The 11391-nt window shown below is 56.0% G+C and overlaps 1 protein-coding gene across 1 annotated transcript; it reads right to left on the bottom strand.

Moving 5' to 3' along the window:
* Positions 1 to 8174: 8174 nt before the first annotated feature.
* LOC123172239 (heavy metal-associated isoprenylated plant protein 39) lies at positions 8175 to 11101 on the bottom strand. Its single transcript, XM_044589243.1, has 3 exons — positions 10870 to 11101; positions 10693 to 10765; positions 8175 to 8817 (listed from the first exon to the last, which is right to left on the bottom strand). Exons 1-3 carry the CDS (start codon positions 10882 to 10884, stop codon positions 8534 to 8536), a joined length of 372 nt encoding a protein of 123 aa, XP_044445178.1. The 5' UTR covers positions 10885 to 11101; the 3' UTR covers positions 8175 to 8533.
* Between the last annotated feature and the right edge of the window lie 290 nt (positions 11102 to 11391).

Below are 11391 nucleotides of genomic sequence, written 5' to 3' on the forward strand. Positions count from 1 at the left end.
GAGCTGGTCCCTTAAGCTCGAGAGGGAGGTATTTGATGGCATGTAGATCATCACCGCGAGCCATGTGAATGTGGAGAAGGAAATCTTCAATCCACACTGCGGGATCCATCGTGCCATCGTATGCTTCGATGTTCACGGGCTTAAACCCTTCTAGGAACTGGTGTTCCATCACCTCATCGGTGAAGCATAGGGGGTGCGCGGCACCTCTATATCGGGCCACATCATGGCACAGTTCGGATGGAGTCCGCATGCGGTTTTCAGCACGGATGAAGTTATGCTTGTCGCGCTAGGCTTGATGGCCATCTTCTCGCGCTAGGGCTCGGCCCCTTGATCCGTATATAGATCGGGTCTGACCAGCTCTATTATCCAGGTCCTGTCGTAGGTTGTAAGTGTATCTTGCGGCTGTTGTCTCTTTACCATTACAGTGGGGTGGTGCAGGCACGTGTTCGTCTTGAGTTGCCGCCCTGTCTCGGCCACGTGGTGGTCGGTCAGGTCCTTCAGTAGCATTACGCTTGGGAGGTATAGGCTTTGGGGCCTCGTCGTCGAATTGGGGTAGCAGCTTGCGCTTCGGGTAACTCTTGGTTGGGCATTCGAGGCCGTATTCCTCGGCTGCCAGGACATCGGTCGATCTGTCATTGAGCAGATCCTTATCAGCTTGAAGCTGCTGTTGCTTCTTTTTCAATCTTCTTGCAGTGGCTATTAGCCGGTGCTTAAAGCGCTCTTGTTCGAAGGGTTCCTCTGGCACGATGAATTCTTCGTTGCCAAGGCTCTCGTCTTCTTCGGAGATTGGTATGTAATCATCATCCTCCGAACCCTTGTTCCTGATGGGACTGTCGGGATTGACTTGCCCCTCTCCCAACCATCATGTTCGGATGTTGGTTGGACCGGGGCTTCTTGGTCTTCGGCATTATCCAGAGTATTGTCATCTTTGGTGCTGATATTGCTGTCTTTTTCTCGGTGCGGTTTAGAGCAGCGGAGCTGACGACGACGCTTTGGTGGTGCCTTAGGAGAATTATTCTCAACTGGGTCATTGCCACCTTTGCCGTCATCTTCTTTATGTGTATCCACCATATACACGTCATACGTAGAGGTAGCCATCCAGCATCCGGTAAGCGGCGGGTTCTGGCCTTGTTCTTCTCTAGCATCGTCGTCCATACCGTTGATGTCCTCGGAAGCGTAATCAAGCATGTCGGTTAAGTCCTCGACATTGTCTATGAAGTGGGTGGTGGGTGGGAAGTAAAATTCCCTGCTCTCAGCCCCTAGTGCAGGCTAGGCATAGTTCGGCAGCGATTCTTCCATAATGGCAAGAGATCGCATTAGGTCCAGAGCCTCGTTCAAGGGCGAGGTATGGACAAGGAAGCGAGAATCCGTGGAGCGGGGCGGGACAAGAGTTCCTTCGCCGGTCTCGTATAACACATACCTCGACAGTTTAGAGCTGGTCCGCGGAGGGGAGTCCAGCTCGGTGAGGTGTTCCGGATCTGAGGACGGAGCGGCGATTGAGGCCGCGAGCCCTTGGAAGATCAAGTCTCCTCGGACATCAGCACCGTAGTTTAGGTTTTCGAAACTGATCTGATGACCAGGGGTGTAGCTGTCGATCTGCTCCAGATGGCCAATCGAATTGGCACGTAGTGCGAGGCCGCCGAATACAAAGATTTGGCTGGGGAGTAAAGTCTCCCTCAAGGCGGTGTTGACGTGGATGGTTAATGGAGCCATCAATCCTTCTGGTAACGACATAGTGGAACTCTCACTGAAAGCACCAATGTCGGTGTCAAAACTGGCAGATCTCAGGTAGGGGGTACCGAACTGTGCGTCTGAGGATCGAAGGTAACAAGGAGGCAGGGGACACAATGTTTACCCGGGTTCGGGCCCTCTTAATGGAGGTAATACCCTACTTCCTGTTTGATTGACTATGATGAATATAGGGGTTACAAGAGTTGATCTACCTCGAGATCGTAGTGGCTAAACCCTAGATGTCTAGCCTGTATGATTGTGATCTTGCCCTACGGACTAAACCCTCCGATTTATGTAGACACTGGAGGGATCTAGGGTTGTACAGAGTCGGTTACAGAAGAAGGAAAGTGCATAATCCGAATGCCAAGCTTGCCATCCATGCAAAGGAGAGTCCGATCCGGACACGGGGAAGGTTCTTCTCGCTTGTATCTTCATGGCCCATCAGTCCGGCCCACATCACATAGCCGGACGCCCGAGGACCCCTTAGTCCAGGACTCCCTCAGCCCCCCTTCCATTATGTTTCATTGTCAATGAAAGACGTTTTCGACCAACAACATCTACTCATATCTAGCTTCATGCCATTTTTTAAAACTGCGATTAGCAAGCAGCAAGTGGGGGTTGCTCTTTACCTCTCCCAACTCCTCCCACGTTTCACCGGTACGCGCTTGGCGGAGTCCTGCCAGATTTTTTCTGCCACCACCACCACCATGTCGTCATGTTGCTTCAGATCTCCTCTACCTTCTCTCCCTCGCTTGCTCTATTAAGAAGGACAGGATGCCGCCGAGCCGTGTGCTAGACTCAGAGGCGCCGCACATGTAGTACTAGATCGGATTGGATCGCGATTGGATCGTGAAGAGTACAACTATATCAATCGTGTTACGACACTAACGATTTCGTTTTAGAAGGGTATGTAGATACACTCCCCTCATTGCTTTACATCTCCATTGATAGATCTTGGGTGTTTTGTAGGAATGTTTTTGATTTTCATGCAACGTTACCAATCAACTGGATCCAAAATGGGACCTTCAAGAAGGAAGCAAAGCAAAGCACCGCCATCATCTGCTAGAGCAGGGGTTTCCCCCGGAGCCGAAGGAAGGTGGAAGGCAAGCTCACAACGACGTCCTCGACAGGGAAGCGGCGCCCGTAGGCGCCGCCATCGCCATCTCCAGCCACAACCAGAGCAGGGCATTTGCCCCGAGCAGATCGCCCCCCTCCCCAGCATAGATCGATACAACCTGAAGCCCGCTACTAGCCTGCAATCGCCACACCAGGCTGGGGACAGGAGGTCGCCGCCGCCGCGCCGCAGCCACTGCACCTCGTGGAGACGACAAATGCGACCAAAGCAGAACCTACGAAGGCCGCCCGTATCCAACTATGCCCGGTCAGATCCGGCAGCCACCAGCCTTCCCACGCCGAGATCCAGAGCATCATGCTCCATACGCCGAGCGCGCGCTGCCAAGGGGAAGGCTGGTGCTCCGCTAGGCCTAGCCACCACGCCGCCCGCACGACCGCAGTAGCCGTCAGTCGCCACGAAGGCCAAGCCGCCGCCCGAGATCCAGAAAGCGCCCGCGCTGCCATGAGCGGGAGATCCCCCACCACCATCGTCCGCTACGCGGGCTTAGTCCGGCCACATCATTCGGCAACAGCGGGGGAGGGGGTAGAGGAGGGGGTGGTGAGGGACACTGGCGCGGTTGATTCCGCTCGAACCACTCGGAGACGGCGCGGGGGCATGAGGGGGACGAGGGTGTGGCGACATTGAAATTAAGGAGATAGCCCATTGGATGGTGGAGATGGATGAAGACCTAAGAGCATCTCCAGCCCTTTGGCCCCCAGGACGCCGAAAAAGAGCGTCCTGGGGGTGCGCCGGCGATAAAATCGGCGCTGGGGGCGGTTCGGCACCCAGCCGTTGCCCCCAGGTCGCCCCCAGGCGCCAAATTCAGCCCAGCTTTCGGCCCAAATATGTCCAGAAATGGCCTGGTAACTGCGTGAATCGGCCCATATTCGGCTCGGTTCGGCGGGTTTCGGCGTGAATTTTCGCAAACAAATAAGAATCAATTAGCTCCTCACATAGTTCGGCGTGTTTTCGCTTGTTTCGTCACATAAATCAAATAGTTCACTACAAATTATATCGTTTAACAAATAAAAACTCAAGTTTCATCTCCATTCCCTGCCTCGCCCTTGAGCCTCCATAGGTGCTTCACCAGATCGTGTTGCAGTTCTTGATGCACCTGTGGGTCTCGGATCTCCTTCTTGCACTTGAAGTAGTTGTCGAACACCCGGATGGAATTCACAATCCAGAGGAAAAGCTTTCGGCTCATCCGATAACGGCACCGAAATGTTTTCTCGCCGTGCAATGGATCATCGGCGAAGTAGTCCGTGTAGAGCATGCAATAGCCTTCCAGACGATGTCGGTTCTTCGCTTTCACCCGCCCAAACGCTGAGCCACCTCGGCGCGGCTTCTCACTGCACGTCGACTTCGGCTTCCTCATCCAGCAACGCCGCGAGCGCCTCCTCATCTTCGGAGTCCATCGCCGGGCCGTGCAATTCACCAAACACCTTGTGGGCGAGGTGGGTGCAAGCCCGCCGGCGTATAGGTCCTGCACGGCCGGAGCGCCGGAAAAGGTGCCGGGGTGGCGGCGAAGAGGCTGCCTCGGCGACGCTCCTTCTTTTTCTAGGATGGAGACTGTCTACCTAGCTGCGGCGGGCGGTGGTCGGCGCCGCGATCGGCAGGGTGGCGGAGGGTGGCGGCCGAGCGCGGGGGGCAGGAGGGCGAATCTGGGCGGGTGGATTGACTTTTCGCCTGTCAATGTGGCCCCAGGAACACTTTTCGCTTGCGCCGGAGCCCCCGAGCGCCCGCAGTGCGCCGGGTTCGGCCTGCGAGCGCCGGACGCAAAAACGACCCGAGCCGGCGGAATTCGACGTCCTAGGGACACGCCTGGACCGTTTTTTGGCGCTGGCGCAAATAAATCGCCTGGGAAGGTCTTCCCGGGGCGTGGCTGGAGATGCTCTAATATTAAGCCGCACGATCTGAACAACGAAGGGGCGCATCCTCTCACGTGACGTTGAATACCTGACATCACGGCCTCCTGGCCGGCTTAAGGCATCTCCAGCCGTTGGCCCCCCAGGGGGCGTCTAAAAGCAACGCATGGGGGTGAGCCGGCGCAAAAAATGGCCCTGGGGGCGAGTCGGTCCCCAACCGTCGGCCCCTAGGGCCGCTCCCAGGCGCGTATTAAAAAAAGGGTCGTTCGGTGAAGTTATGATAAAAAGTAGTTAAATTTCGGCTAAACATGGCAAATTTCGGCGAAATTCGCGCACTTTCATTACATTAACCTAATCTAAAAAAGAAAGGGGCTGAAGTCGTCACCGCCATCGTCGTCGTCGGCCTTCTCCTCCTTGACGCGGGCGCCCCTGCTGGACCCGGCGTCGCCATGGCGGACTGGCGGCGACGCGTCGTCGTCGTCGTCGCTGTCGCATAGGACGACGACCCCGTCTTCATCGCGGCCGCGTCGGCGCTCCTCGAAGCGGCACAGGGCGGCGCGCTGGCGCTCCTTCACCTTCTCCCGGCGCGCCTTCTCCATCGCAATGGAGTCCTGGCACGCCCATTCTAGGGCCGCGTCGTCGTCGTCGAACTCCGCCTTCACCGGCGCCAGCCCGGCTCCGTCTTTGGCTTGACGAAGCGCGGAGGAGCTGACGAGGAGGAGGCGCGCCGGCCGCCCTCGTTGATGACGATGCGGACGCTGCGAGTGCGCCGGCCGAGCGGCGACTCCGCCGCGGGCTCGGCCTTGACGCCGAGTAGGGCCGGAGTGCCGGAGGAGTGCGATGAGGATCGGGAGGAGGAAGAGGAGGAGGAGGACCTGAACCTCCTTGGCGCCCATGGCCCGACGCGTCGGTGCTGCGTCGGGGGGTACGCCAACGACGGGTCGTTGCCGCCCTCGAGGTACGTGAGCACGCCCTCGAGTGTGCGGCCGGGGACGCCCCACCAGAGGTGGCGCCCCTCGCTGTTCTGCCGGCCACCGACCACCGGAGCGCCGTTGGTGGACGCCAATCGCTGCTGCTGGCGGCGCTCGAAATACGCGTGGTTGTCGGCGGCGTACTGGGGGAGGGAGAGCTGGGCGTTGGTGAGGGACGCGCGCACGATCTTGACCTCCTCGGTGAAGTAGTTCGGCTTCACCACGGCGTCGGGCAACGGGGGAATGTGCACTCCCCCGGCGCTGAGTCTCCATCCCGTTGGCCCGGCGCGCATGTCCGGCGGCACCGGGATGTTCGCCTGGAACAGGAGCCAGGACTCTTGTTCGCGGAGCGAACGGCGGCCGAAGCCGTTGGCCGCCGCCTCGTCTCCGGGGAAGCGTTCTGCCATGGCGACGGCGGGGCTGGGCGGGCTCGGGAGAGGTAGAGGGAGGGGCTGGGCGGCGGCGCTCGGGAGAGGCAGGGAGAGGGAGGGGCTGGACGGCGGCGAGGGGCGGGGCTGGTGTGGGCACAGGCGAGTGGAGGCGGCCGACTTTTATAGCCGGGCCGCGCCCGTGTGTACGCGTGCGAGGGAGGGGAGGCGTCGGCGCGCCATCCCGTGATGCGCCGCCCGTGAGGAATCAATGGCAAGGCTGACCGGCGGCAGCCTTGCCATTGATTTCCCGCGGGAACCGAGGCCGTTGGGGGAAGACGAGGCGCCTGAGTCGCTGACTCGGCTGGCCCGCGTCTTTTTAGCGCCAAAACAGCTCGCCCCGGCGCCCCCGAACGCCTCCCAGCGCGCCGGGTTCGGGCTGGGTCCGCCGGCGCTGTTTTCCGCCAAAGCCGACGAAAATCGGGCTCTTGGGGGCGTGACTGAGCCGTTTTTCGGTGCCGGCGCGAATAAATCGCCTGGGGAGGCCTTCCTGGGGGCGCGGCTGGAGATGCCCTTAGCTCACCGAGTACGTGAGATCTTGGAGGGGTCAGCGGCAGAAAGTGCAGCACGACGATACAAAATAAAATATCAATACTGCTCCACAAAATGAAAAACACATAGCGAGTACCTACGACGGATTGTCCCTTCGTCGCCGCCGTTGTGTTGTTAAGAAAATGGCAGTGCGAGCACTTAACCACAGACCTGTAGAGGAGTGAGCATAATAAACGTTGCGGTTGGGAGTCAAACTAACACATGCATGAACTTTCACGTGGGACCGGCACGGTGGAAAATTACCACTGGAGAAGAAAGACACGCGCACTGAAGCTCAACGCGGGATGATTGACAGTGTATCTTGTATTTGTTTATTAATTGTATTATAGTGTGACATTTGTTTACCCTCCATAACTATTTTTGGCTATCTTTGCCACTTTATTAGCCGTTATGTCTTGTGACATACTTATGCTTCTACCTCTATTTCAAAATGTCAGACGTATTGTAGTTTAATTTAAACTACAAAAATGTCTTATACTTTGGTACTAAGGGATACATTTCATTATTTTCACTAGAACCGACAAGCGAAACCCAGTTGGCAAGAAACATGCATCAGTTGGATCTTAGCGAGTTATTTCAAAATATCTCGTTTTTCCATATCGAATCATGTAAAATTCTATAAAACAATGTCGATTATTGTGGCGTTCCTGTGTCATGTCAGATACATCCCTAGGAAGATATCTCTGACTTGTCTACCTAGACTAGACACCATCCTGATTTGTGGGTGCGAGTTGTCAGATTTTTCTATAGAGTATAAATAATGTTACAATGTCACTACTCTCCGTTCCTAAATATAACTTTTTTTAAAAATTTCAATATAAACTACAAACGGATGTATATAGACACATTTCAATATGACCCTCCGTCCCTAAATATCTAAAAAGACTTATATTTAGGAACGGAGGGAGTAATAGGTAAATGTGGCAACAAACAACTATTAGTGGGTGGTTAGGACTCACAAGTCGTGTATCAGCGTCGAACGAAAACATTCCAATGATAGTGAGGTATCTCCGCAACTCTAGTCTTCAGATCAGTTAAAAAACTCTCTCCGGTTGACGACCTGAGTGTATCTTGTTATTTCTAGAGCAAAGATACAAGTTTTTTTTTTAATGAAGCAACGTTATCACTAAGTCAAACAGAATAGGGTAATGAATGGATAAAATGCGCATGGCTTGCAGCCGTCCGTTGAAAACAAAAGATGTTCGATATCAAATGAATACTCTGTGCACTTGGAGCAGCGATTAAGACCTGCCATTAAGAATGTGTATTTTGTGAGATGGATAATTAGCAATGTATTAGGTCGTAATCGTGTGTTAGGACTCGTAACAATGAAAGCATACATGAGTAATAAAAACAGTCCGAAAGCATGGAATCCTTTTCACACGTTGTTATCATTGACTACTGAAAGCAACTCTTAGATGGAGCACAGCTGGATAGCTTTGGCGTTTAGAGTTTCTATTGGTAAATGTAAAGATGCACGAGAGACCAATCTAGTTGTCCGCCTGAATTTCTCATCTCTTTGTGCCTGCCTCGCTTAATGATTCTATCTGATCCTTCTCCACACTTTTCTTTTTAACAATTCTATCTGATCCTTCACAACACTTTTCATTTTAACAACTTGATGATTTTCCTTTCTGACCAACATATACTGTAATTCTGTATCTGCACACTACAAACTATAAGCAGAGGCATAGGCAGATGCAGCTGTGCTGTACAGCTGCCGGATCACCGGCGCAACTTACACACCTTACAAGGCCATATACATAACGCACGCCGTTGATCACCGGTGCAGGTACGCTGATCGATCGGCAGGCCAGGCAGGACGGCCAGATACAAAAATGTAGAAGGGAGAGAATCGACGGTGCGCGTCGATCAACAGATAATGCACGAGTTGGGGTCCTCCTCGGCGCTGTGAGCGAGGTGGTACAGGTGCGGGTGGTACGGCGGCGGCGGATACCAGTACGTCGGGTACTCCACCGGCTTGCCCGCGTCGTTCTTGTCGACGTCCTTCTTCTCCTCCTTGGCCGGGCCGACGGAGAAGATCTGCGCCGTGGGGAAGGGCTTGCTGCGCAGCCTGGCCACGACGGCGATGGGGTCGACGGTGCCGACGACCGTCATCTTCTGGTCCTTCATGTCCACGGCGATGTGGTCGATCCCTGAGGAAGTGAGGGTTGTTGTCGTGAGAACTAGTGTCAAATTCAGACATGGATGACCGCTAATTAATTTCCCCATGATCAAGAGGAAGCAGAGCGGAGATCCACTCGAGCCCCCGCGTCGTCTCCTTAGGAGGCGACTCGGGCGGAACCAGGTCCGCCGCCGCCGGCCCCCCTTTCTCCAGCGTCTCCCCTCGCCGCTGCCGGCTTACGTCGCCGGTCGAAGCCCGCCGGCGGCTGGCAGCGGCGGGCGCTGCCCCCGTGCGGCTCCCCCTCCTCCCCGATCTGTCCGTTCCTCGCCCCCCTCGACGGCGACTCGATCTGCGTCCCCGTCCTCGATCTGCGGTGCCTGCGCGTCGCCCGGCCTTTCCCCTTCCTCTCCGACCCGTGGGGGGCGCCGGCTGGCCGGAATCGCTCGGCCGTCGCCGGACTCCTGGTGGTCGCGCCTCAGCACCAGATCTGGCGGGTACGGATGGCCTCGTCGACCGGCCTCCGTGCTCTCTCGTTGCAGCCTCGCGCTGGCCGCGGTGCACCACGTCTGCGTGCGGCAGCCCGGTACGTTGTTGCGTATGTTGCTGCTCTCTTTGGCCCTCCGTAGCTCGCTTCGCAGCTCATGGCTGTCTAGCCTGATGGGCTACGGCGGTGGTTGGCCGACTTTCCGGTTGCGAGGTGGAGGAGGCACTGTCGGGTGAAAACTTCATCGACGATGACGGCTGCAGCCGCCATTTTTCCTTCTTGAAGGCGTCGAGTTTGGCATTGTTTCCCTCCCCCCCAAGCACTCAGATCCCGAGAGAAATCTCGGACCCGGTGTTCCCCGTGTCGGATGATGTCGACGTCTCTACGCCGTTTCCTCCTTGGGGGCATCTTCTTGGATTTCTTCTGCTTCGGGTGGACTCGCCTCTTGCTGCTTCCTCTCCACCTCGGCTTCGATCCCTGGCTGGCCATTGTCCTTGGCGACTCGAGTGGAGCTTGCTTGGACATCCTGGGGTGGCCTCGACGACGCGCTGCCCTTCGACCTCGGCGGCAGTACACCGGTACTGCGCCCTTCGGTCTCGGTGGCGTGTTGCCTTCTCGGCTTCGCTGGCGGCGCACCGGTGCCGCCACTCGACCTCGGCTATTCGACGCTCTTCGTTCGCGCCAGTGATGCTTCTCGATATGCTTCTACTTCGGTGTCTCCTTTCTATCAGGGATGTGCTTCATGGTGGCCCGGGCGACGTTTGCGTGGACATCCTGGGGTGGCCTCTGCGGCACGCTGCTCTTCGACCTCGGCGGCGGTACACCGGTGCCGTGCCCTTCGGTCTCGGTGGTTTGTTGTCTCTTGGCTTCGCCGGCGCACACCGGTGTCGCCACACGAACTCGGCTATCCGACGCCCTTCGTTCGTGCCAGTGATGTTCCAATGCGAGTTGCTGTTATGGTGCCCGTCTTTTTCTCCCTAGGCCTTGTTGTGGTTCATTGTCAGTGGTGGAACAAGCTGCTCAGCGGAGCTTGCTACCTGAGATGTCGGCCTCCAGGGGTTTCGGTTTGGTTCTGTTGCCAGCCTTCCCCTCCATTTTGTTTTCTTTCTTCTAGTTTTGGGCTTCCTCTTGAAGCCCTCCCCTGTTATTTTCTTTTGTGCCTTTGTGCACTTACTTGTATCTGTACTAACTGCCAAGTCACTTTCGAGTGGGAATATAACAAGCGGTGGGGTTTTTGGCCCCCCCGTCAATCCCCAAAAAAAAAAGAGGAAGCAGAGCATCCGGGTTAGAGGGCCAGAGGGCCATGTACTCCTCTCTCCCTTACCCCTTCGTGGATTTGCCTATATACCCTGCTATAGCTAGGGTTAGTAAATAGGATAGCTCATTCTTAAATGAGCTTTGAGAGAAACAGGGGATTACAACCGTGGAGCGCGGAGACCACCTTGATGGCCTTCTGCTTCTGCCTATCGTCGTGCACGTCCAGCTTCAGCACAACCTGATTTCCGCAGCCATCAAAGAATAAAACGAGATCAGCAAAACGGACCATCTGCAATCAAAATCAGAAGAGAAATCCCAATTTGATCGACTGCAAGTAATCACCTTCATGGCGGCCATCGGTCCAAATGGCGAAACCAACAGAGATCGTTGGATTAGGAATGGTGGGACAGAATTGAGCGGCGCTCGGCGCTTCTGTCTGTCCCGGCGACGATCGAACCCTATGGTGTGCTGTGGAAGTGGCAGGAGTGACGGCGCGGGGGCGGGTCAATTTATAGGCAGGGGCCGTGGCAGTTACCAGCCTTGCGCACCAAGGTCTTGGACTCGGGCGTCTGTGGTGGGTGCGGCGCGGAGGCGGAGGCGGAGGCGGAGCCGTGTGCGCGTGGAGACGGAGCGGGATATGGCCGCGCGCGACGACCTGCCGGAGTCTTCGTGCACGTCCCTTGTCCGGTCAGATGTAATAGTCACTACTGCAACAGCGACGGCGCGTGGTTAGACACCGGCGGCCGCCAGCCATACATGGTCGGAGAAAAGAGAGGGAAATTACGAGATCATTGCGTGACACAGACCGCTCATGATTTGGATGCTACTAAGTCGATCTTTGATTCTTCTTCTTCTTCTTCTCCC

This window comes from Triticum aestivum, unplaced genomic scaffold, assembly GCF_018294505.1.
Source record: "Triticum aestivum cultivar Chinese Spring unplaced genomic scaffold, IWGSC CS RefSeq v2.1 scaffold8820, whole genome shotgun sequence".
NCBI lineage: Eukaryota > Viridiplantae > Streptophyta > Magnoliopsida > Poales > Poaceae > Triticum > Triticum aestivum.

Bases quoted from the DNA above. Each gene is read 5' to 3' on its own strand.
- LOC123172239 (XM_044589243.1), bottom strand. The intron at 8,818-10,692 runs GTTGTAATCCCC...TCACTTCCTCAG, and splicing joins GGTGGTCTCCGCGCTCCACG to GGATCGACCACATCGCCGTG.